Raw genomic sequence first — 10,214 nt, 5'->3', positions numbered from 1 at the left:
GAGTATCTGGTAAGTAGCTTTGCACTGATCAGATAATTTTATATATAATATATATATAATATTTATATAAATATATATAATTTCATTCATTTTTTTTTTTTGAGTATTTAAACTTGAAAGCTTATGGTCTTAGGTTCCATAAAACTACTTAGGGCTATGGTATATTCACGTACATTTTTTCTATGCCCATAATTACTGTGGTGTTCTCTGTTCTGCAGTGGTCGTTAATCAACAGTTTGTTTTTGTACAATCACAGTCTTAATGTTGGTTTATACTTAAAACACTGTTTTGTATCTATATGTAGCTGAAACACATAAAGATTTGATACAATATGAAATTTTTGTCCTTTTAGTGGGGCAGTGCAGGTGGAGCTGTGAAAGCCTGAACATAAAGTGGTTATTATGTCTAAATATTGCAGTGTGGAAAGTTTCAGCTGAAGCCTTTTGAAATGAGTGAAACTGAAATACATTATTATAATTTATATTGGGTTTTTTCCCCACGAAAAAGTCCAGTGAAATCTATTCCTTCTCCCTCATTACACATTCCAGAAAAAATAATTATGCAGTTTTTTTTAATTGGCTCCCAAACTATTTGTGATTTCACAATCATGCTTATAGGCCCACTCCTTAAAATTAGTGAGTGAGCTCAGAGAAACTTTTCACTTACAGCAGATCAGTGTGAAAACAGCCATGTCTGTAAAACTTTGCACATACATCATTCTGCACAGTGAAGCTCTAATGTCCAACTGCAGGAACAAAAACATTTTTGAGTGGAGGGGGATTTTGAAATCCTAGTGAACTGTAATTTAAGCATGCAGTGGCATCACAAAGTCTTTAACTTTTTCATTTTTAAGAACTTTATTGTGTTATAGATAAAAAATTTTAAAAGTTGATATTTTTCTCGTCAATCTACACACAATACATCATAACGACAAAGCAAAAACAGTTTTTTAGAAATTTTTGCAAATGTATTACAAAGTAAAAAAACTTCGCAAGCGCACAAGTCTTACCGTCTTTACTCTGTATGCTGTTAGAGCATTTTTTGGAAGTTAGGCTGGAATAACTTCCAAAGGTGCTTTGACAGCATACTGAGTAAGGCTGTGAAACAAATGCAAATGTGATATTTGTGTTTTTTATTTCTTAAAATCTACAAAGTATGGAAAAAAACAAAAGGGTCATAAGACATTGTACACTTTTGTATTGTACTGTTCATAGTTTTTTTTTCACAGCAGATGTTTAATTTTTGGAATTCTTGTACCAATGCTTTTCTTGTGGCCACCAAAATTTTGCTATGAAAATAATATTTGAAGAAGCCACTGCTAACCATCAGCTGGACTTTGCATGTTAGTACATTTTCCCATTGTTAAAGCCCCAGATAAAGTTGTTGTTGTTGTTGTTGTTTTAATTGGGAGAAATGTTTGTGTAGATATTTTTTACATTGGTAACTCAGGCACTGCTTTCAACTGGATAACTTTCTAATGATTGTCATGTCTTGTCCTCGCCAGGTTGATGAAATGGATAAAGCGGAACAAGAGCTTGAGAGGTGTACCATGGCCGTGTTTGTCATCAGGGAGGAGAAGGATCCTCTCCAGCTACCACGTGACATTGGGATCATTATCGAAGGCGTCAAAGTCCTCAGTGAGTTGCCATCACTCGCACATGGATGTGCCATGTTATTTGGCCTCATCTATGCTCTAAACTTGAGCTATGCAAAAGAGTTAAAACACACCTTTGATGCCCTGCAGAAAATATTCATGGAGATAGAACCAAAGAAAATGACACGCAGAGTGTACAGTCTGAGTGTCAACCTCTAAATATTGAATGGTGAAAGAGACATTTGGATACATCATGTTGTTTGTTCTGTTTTTATAGGTTGTATTCAGATATTTCGTTGGTAACAATGGCACAGCACTGAAAATGTGAACATTGTTAATTTTGCAATGACCAGGAGAATGCTGACATTTTTCTTTATCTGACTCATGCGCATAGTTCATAGATTGCACAGCCAGATATTGAACTTTTTATCTCCTTGGTTTAGCTTCATGGTCTCTTGATGTAACATTTGTAATGGTTCAAAATGCCAATGCCATCCATAAATTCTGTTTATTTTATGACATGATAGCTGCATTTTAAAATGGTTAGAAGCTCTGCTTTTAAAGTTATGGGCTATTAATGTACATTTCTCAAGTTTTAATCGAGTTTTATGACAAGTTTTACAAAAGTTCTGACTGTACAAAAAGGATAACAGAGGTTTACAAGTTAGGATTTATGTGGTAAATTTAACAAAACGGTTGCGTTGGGTTTTAAATAAAATACAAATTGAAAAGACCATAATTCCAGTTGACACATATATTTTGTTTTTTTCCTCAACTGTTGATGTGTAAAACACATGCTTTTACCGGCTGCAAAATTTATTTAATGTTATATATGTTCCTCTAAGAACATAAAGGTGGTGCGTATCTTTTAAGACATCACAATAAACAAGGTCTTTTGAATATAACTTTCTGTCTTTATTGATTATAAGTTAACTATACATTGACTGTAAAAATGGTTTTGGTTTTAGCTTAAGTGAAAATTATTTTTTTCAATTGCAATTTTAGCTTTTATTTGTGGTTAGGTAAGTTTAAAAAAAGAAGAACATGTGTATTATATTGACCTACATGAAGTGACATTTTGGCTTGTGATTAAAGAAAATATATTAAGGTATAATTAAAAAAATTAGTTTGTTGTGAGTCAGAAATTTAACTTGAGTTAAGTTAAAAAATTGCATGTAACAAATTACATCAATTTTTTTAAATTAGTCATAAGTTTGTTACATGCAGTTTTTAAATTTACCTCAAGTTAAAAAATTACATCCACTCAAAATAAAAAGTTGAGTTGGACTACCTTAAAAAATTGATGTAATTTGTTGTATGCAATTTTTTAACTTGCATCAAGTTAAAAAATTACATCCACTCAAAGTAAAACGTTAAATTGGACTAACTTAAAAAAACTGATGTAAATTGTATCATCAATTTTTTTAAGTTAGTCCAACTTAACTTTTTACTTTGAGTGAATGTAATTTTTCTAACTTGAGGTAAGTTAAAAAATTGCATGTAACAAATTACATCAATTTTTTTAAGTTAGTCCAAAGTATCATTTTTTTCAGTGAGTAAACAGCTGCTTCGACGTCTTCCAGTCAGGTTTTAGACCACATCACAGCACTCAGACCGCTCTGGTGAAAGTGCTTAATGACATCTGCTTAAACACAGATAATGGCAGAACTTCAGTTTTAGTGTTATTGATCTCAGTTGCTGCATTTGACACAGTCCACCGTGATATATTACTTGACCGACTGGAAAACTGGGTGGGACTGTCTGGCACTGTTCTAGATTGGTTTGCATCCTACTTAAAGGACAGGGACTATTTTGGGTCAATAGGTAAATTTAAATCTGAGCAGACCAAAAATACATTTGGAGTCCCACATGACTACATCCTGGGGCCTCTTCTGTTAAACATCTACATCACAGGTGTCAAATTCAAGGCCCGGGGGCCAAATCCGGCCCGTGGTACAGTTGTATCCAGCCCGCAAGCTCATAAGATCTATCTATTATAACTGGGCCACCAGTATGAGGTCTGCAGATTTCCTCTAGTATAAATGTGTAAACTTAATCTTGATGATTTAAAATATCCTTGTTAAATTATAAAAATCTGAAAAAGTAAAGAGTAAAAGAAGTTAGATAAAAAGCCAGGAGGGTGGGTAAATAAATCAATGTTGTCATTTCATATTTTCAATTTTGCTTCACACAATTCTGACTTAAACTTATGATTTTGACTTTTTCATGTTTTGAACTTTCAAGATTCACAATTCAAAATTCTAAGCCATATTTCTATATGTTAAACTTGTGATTTTGACCTTCTGTCTCATATATTTTCCTTTTAAAATGATTATTTTGCCTTTAAATTTCATGTTTTGACTTTATGAACTAATAAGTTTGTCTTTTTATCTTAGACTTTGAGCCTTTAAACTTATTATTTTTACTTGCTTTCATCTCAGAATGATTTATTATCAGTATTGTTTATATTTTTTCATATTTTACTAATGATGAAAATGAGGTTGAAAGTTTATGTTTAAATGTTAAGATTGTTAGGCTCTTAGGTTAGGCCCAAATTCAGAATCTGTGATTGACTTTCACACTCCTGGCCTAAATAGTCTGGCTCTCAGGACTTCTCATTGGAGCAAATCTGACCCCGGACTCAATATGAGTTTGACACCCCTGATCTACACACTCCTACTTGCTCAGATCATAGAAAACAACAACATAAATTACTTTAACTATGCAGATGACACACAGAGGCTATATGACCTCATTCGTGTCTACTTCATTTGAAAGATATTACAGCAATGCCTGAAATGAATTGAATAGCATATCATTATGTCTTTTTCTTGTGCTGAATGGGCATGAGAAATCTGGAGTCAATCAGAAGAAGTTTATAGTAGGAGTTCTTTCAAATGATGACCTTTTGAATCATTAAATATTTGCATTAAAAAAAGATAATACAATTAAATTGGTGGACCTCCTATTGGGATTTTGGTATTGGTTGACCCTGCCTTTGGGGATGATTTTGGAAATGTTGTTAGGGGGTGCGCCACATGTCTACAGGGTTGGAGGCAAGCCTTTTCACCCTGAACTGCTACAATGCCCGAAGTGTAAGGACTGTTCCACAATAATTCTGAGGAGGATCTGACTGATCAATCAGGAATGAGAACTCACAATCCGAAAAAGTGAATTCCTGTTGGCTGTGACAAAAATGGCAAATATAGACCATAAATGTGTTCAACATGGAAGTGTTATAATGTGTGTGAAGTTTCATGATGACTGACATCAGCACTGCAAAGTTGTAATAAATCATATTTTTTGCACAGTGCCAAGATTCGTCCTCCTGCTTTGGTGTCTCGTAACCACCCTGCCTTATGGCAAAAATGCCTGCAGACCCAAACTTAAGATCTCCAGATGTTCTAGAATGAAGAAAATGTTCTTGAGTCAATCAGATGAAATCCCTCAGAGAAGATCTCTGAGATGTGACACCTGCAGGTCAGCCAAAAAGGCCACAAATTGACCTTTACTTGCTATGATCTCACATCCTGTTCATATTTCTAAAAGGCCCAAGGAAACTGTGTTGATTTGAATGTTCTCTGTTGAAAAACCCCTTCAAGCCAAAGTTTGTCATTCTATGAGAAAAAGCAAACAAAAGTAAACTGCAACATACAAACTAAAGTGACACTTCTAGTCCTGTATGTTTACTTTTAGCATGTGGAAACATGGGAATTTAAACCAAAATCACCCTACACAAACATGTCTGTTGATGCCTTCAAGGGTCAAGTGCTTAAAATTTGGGTTACTTTCGGCTGAGCTTGTCGAAAAAACTTTTTCTTAAATGAGGTTAATACAATACCATACAATAACTTTATTTATCCCCACAGGGAAGTTCAATTAGGTTCAGGTTAATTCAGGTTAAGAGAAAGATTAAATGGACAAAAGGTTGTATCTGTTGACACAGTCATAATTCTTAGATTTTCTAACCATCATGAGCTATATTGTAATCAGTCTCTATCTCCAAAGAGGGGTGAAGGAGTCAGCATGTTCAGAAAGCTCAAAGCTGTTTGTATCAATTCTAAGCTCATCATTATTCCAAACCCATGTCAGAATTGTACTGTATTATTTCATAGATTGTTTGCCTCCACAAAATTTGCCCTAATGTTGTCCTCTGTAACCCTTCATTGGTAAAGGAACCATATATGGTCACTTTGGTCAACCCCCCACCCCAACTCTCCAGAAACAGAATGATTTCTCTCATCCAATCAGCAATGGCCCAGAGAGTCTCAAACTTCTTGTTTCCTCCAGATAAGTTGATGAAACTCATGTGAAGTGTAGTGCCAAATGCAATGATAGGTTTTGTTTGCATGGGTATTCTAGCAGTTACTAAAATCTTTGAATGAAAAATGGAGACCAAATATTAAATGTGGTATTATATAAACAACATACACCCGTTTACTGGTGTAAAATGTATATTAAGACCTATAACCATTACATCTAGCAAGCCAAACAAAGGGCATTTTTGACAAAACTCATTAATGTAGGATACCAGTAGTCTACGTCTAGTATAGTTGGATGTTGCACAAGTTTGTAAAGAAAAAAATTAAGAGTGATCCAGTGTTAAATTTTAACAATTCAATAAACATTTTCAAGATATGAACATTAAAATAAGTGTGGCTTTTGGTAAGTTGTATAACCTCATTACAGTTTTATATTATTAATGCAGTTTATATCAGTTTTATTTTTACTGTGAGCCTTAATCCTGCTTAAATTAGTATTTGTGATGTTTCTTATGTTTTCTGGTAGAATTTGAAAGAAAAATGAATGGTAAATTTAACTTAAATGGCATAATAAGTTTTTTGTGAGCCTTATAACAAATCAAATTCAGTTACTTATTCAATATCTGTGACTATCAAATGTGTCCTGTTAGAATTATAAGATAGAACTGGTGTTACCACCAAAACTTATACTGTAGTCTGAAGAAAGTCATGTCTCGCCTCTAAAAGGAGTCAAAATCTAAAGGCAATCTTCATCATGTCCTGTAAAATGAATATGTTATATTTACATAACTTTTTAATGGGCAAATAAATTTTCATTAGACACTAAATGAGTTTATTTATAATATGCATACACTTTATGGATTTTTTAAATGAAAAATAGGCAATGAACCATATATGGTCACTTTGCTGAGCTTGATTTTTACCATAAAAATGAAGAAATAAATATGTGACAAAAGTTTAACTAACTGGGGTGTCCAGAAATTACATTCTTGAGCTTAATTGGAATTTTCAAATATTTCAATGAGTGCCCTATAAAGGGTTAATATCCCACTCAGCCTGAATTCCTACTGCAGGTGAGATACTGTTAAACAGAGATGGGTGTGACACTCACCTGTATTAGCACCGCCCTCTGTCTCAGTCGGTCTATAAAACAGTTGAGTGTTTCAGAAAGACTTTCAGTGTCTTTCTCTCAGGCTGAAGACATCTTTCAAGATGAAGCTTGCTGTGTTTGCCTCACTGCTGATGATTTTACCCTTCCAGGCTGTAGCTGGGTCATGTGTGGGTAAACGAGTAGACGTGTGGGTGATAAGCGGCCATGATCTTACAGGGGATGGACTTCAGGACCCAGATCCCTATGTTAAGGTGAGTTTTTTAACAGCATGTTTTTCTTTGAAAGGCAGACAAAAATAAACATTGCCAAACTCATTTTTAACAGCCATCTGCTGAGACTGTGTTGGGCTAAAGAGACAGACCAATGGAGCAAAAGCAATGACAATAACAGTTCAGTCATACAACTCTCAATTATAATGATTTAAAGCATTTATTGCTGCAGCAGAACATAGTTGTTGTTGGTGTCACCACTCCTTTCAGATTTATTTTACAAGGTGAATTTGCGTAATGAAATCATATCTTAAACTATCATCAGAGTCTACAGGTGGATACCGGGGGCAGGGAGCAGGACCTCAGTACTGATGAAGGACAGAGCTGTTTATGGCAGGGACTGGAATTCAGCTTAAAGAAACCACTAATTGGGAAGATGTTTGTCAGGTGATTAGATAATGATGCATGTCAGGTGTGAATTATTACACCTTGAGTTCTCTGCCTAAACTAGCCTGCAGGCATCACTCCTTCTAACACAGACTAATTGCTACAATGCTGATAATAGTGGTTAAAGTTTGTCCCCAAAACAGCAAAGTAATGATACTAGACCGATAATGTGAAAGTCAGCATGTCTTATTATTTGCAGTTATGATGATGATAGAGCAAGGCTGATTATATCAGTTATAGCAGTTGGAATCTAACAGCTCAAAGATTACCATAAATATTGAGGCGGTGGCTGTAAAACTGATCCACTGGGATCCATGGAACATGGAAGTGCAAACATTCTCAAGAATATGTACAGTAAGTTAATGGGGAATTAAGATTAAAGATGTATAATGCAGACAGGAAGGGCTAGATCCACCAACAGTTGAGGCCTATATCAGCATAAATAGTGCAAGCCATTGCTAGAAGCTTTATCAAAAAGCTTTAAGCCCTCTTTCTAAAGTAGATAGAGCATCTGCCTCCTGAACCCTTACTGGTAGCTGACTCCTAAGGACTTGACAACTGAAGGTTCTACCTCTCATACTACTTTTAGAGGCTATAATAGGCAATATAACAACATAAGCATTTTAAGACATGTTAGGGCTTGACTTTCAATTCTTTTTAAAAGTTTATACTAGAAACCAGCGCAGAACCAACATTTGTAAATTAATTTTTTAAGGATACTATGGAAATCATGTGTAACTTGACTATTTTAACAGCCTTACATGATAAATCAATTTGTGTATGCAGTATCAAATAATGAATAATTAATATTGTACTTAAAATAATATGTGTCCACATCTATTTTTGGAGTTAAAAACTAAAACTTACACTAACTTTAATACAACAATAATATAGAAACATAATAATTGTATCATTGTATAGTTGTTAAATGTTCTTTTTTTTATTTCTCCCTGCCTTTTTGTAGATATATGACTTCTCTCCATGTGAGTCTTTCTAAATGGTTAACATTTCTCTGTTCAACCTCTCTTAGGTGACAATCGGCAGCGAGACCAAACACACCAAAACCATCTATGGAAATGCGTACCCAGTTTGGTATGAGAAGCTGCAGTTCAAAAAGGCTAGCAGCGATATGATGAAAATAGATGTCTGGGAGGCTGACGAGGGTCTTCGTGGGGATGATGACCACTTGGGAACCTGCATGGAGCAGCTGAAGTCAGGGGGAAAACAGTGGCACAAAATAGTGTGCACGACAACCAATGATGGTACAGTCAAGCTGTTTTACAAGTGCTTCTAAGTGTAACCTACTCTCAAAGAAGAGGACATAATGCATTATGGAGAATAACACATTTGTCTGTTGTCAGGGAAATAACATGTTCATTTCTTTGTTTTCATTGTTCATTGTTTTTGGTTTATTTTAAATTGATGCTTATATTGAAAAACTTCTTGATCACATCTCTAAAGAAACAAATCATTTTGTCATTGTAATTTATGTTAAGAAATGTCTCTCTGAACTATTGGCTGCAGCAGCTCAGTAGCCTATGTGCTGTGAAAATATTATTAACTTTATTATTTGGGAGATAAAATTGTTTTAAAGGAAACTGATGAATGGATAAAATCAAACCTTGAATGAATATTTGTTTGGAACTGATTTTTGTTAAGAGGGCTTAAACAGGAAGGTAACATTATTGAACCATGACAGATATGTTGAAAAGCTTCTTGGTATATTTGTGTTAGATGGTGTTTAGAAAGGCCAGAACCCTATAAAAAATCTCAGAAATGATTGGGTGAATATTCTTTTCTTCACTTTTATTAGGGTGAGCATCACCACTGGGTAGTAAAGTACTTCACACAACCTCGACAGGCAGTGTTGTCATATCAATACAAGATTATTCAGTGGAGCCAGCTGCTAAACTAAACTCTGGCAAAAGTCAGTCAGAAGAAGGCTTTCTAAAGGCTTTGGGACTCGCATGAACCATAGTGAGAGCCATTATTCACAAACGGAGAAAACATAGAACGGTGGTGAACCTTCCCGAAAATGGCTGGCCTACAAAATTAGTCTAAGAACACATTGACAACTTGCTTAGGAGGTTACAAACAACATCTGAAGACATGCAGGCTTTATCTGACTCAGTTAAAGTCAGTTCTCGTGATTCAACAATAGGAAAATGGCAAAAATGGCATCCATGGGTGAGTTCTAAAGCTAAGGCTGCTGCTGACCTTAAAAGAACACAAAGGTGCATCTCACATTTAAAAAACAACAACAACAAAAAAAAACATCCTGAAGAATCCCATGACTTTTAGGAAAATATGTGGACTTATGAGATAAAGCTGAACTGTTACATCCTGCATAAAACTAACAGCATTTTATAACAAGAACATTATACCAACAGTCAAACATGGTGGTGATAGTGTCATGCTCTGGGGCTGTTTTACTGCTTCAGGACCTGGATGACTTGCTGTTACTGATGAAACCATTAAAATCCAAAAGAAGAATGTCAATCAGTCCGTGACCTCAAGATCACTTGAGTTATGCAGCGGGACAATGACCTGAATCAAACAGTAAGTCCACATCTGAATGGCAAAAATATATA

At 34.9% G+C, this 10,214-nt stretch overlaps 1 protein-coding gene across 1 annotated transcript; it reads left to right on the top strand.

The window, feature by feature from the left end:
- Window positions 1-7,025: 7,025 nt before the first annotated feature.
- Window positions 7,026-9,254, top strand: LOC121510193 (protein C2-DOMAIN ABA-RELATED 11-like). Its single transcript, XM_041788144.1, has 2 exons — window positions 7,026-7,218; window positions 8,654-9,254. Exons 1-2 carry the CDS (start codon window positions 7,069-7,071, stop codon window positions 8,915-8,917), a joined length of 414 nt encoding a protein of 137 aa, XP_041644078.1. The 5' UTR covers window positions 7,026-7,068; the 3' UTR covers window positions 8,918-9,254.
- The last annotated feature ends 960 nt before the right edge of the window (window positions 9,255-10,214 follow it).

Source organism: Cheilinus undulatus, linkage group 5 (assembly GCF_018320785.1).
Source record: "Cheilinus undulatus linkage group 5, ASM1832078v1, whole genome shotgun sequence".
NCBI lineage: Eukaryota > Metazoa > Chordata > Actinopteri > Labriformes > Labridae > Cheilinus > Cheilinus undulatus.
This window is presented reverse-complemented; position numbering and strand designations above follow the sequence as displayed.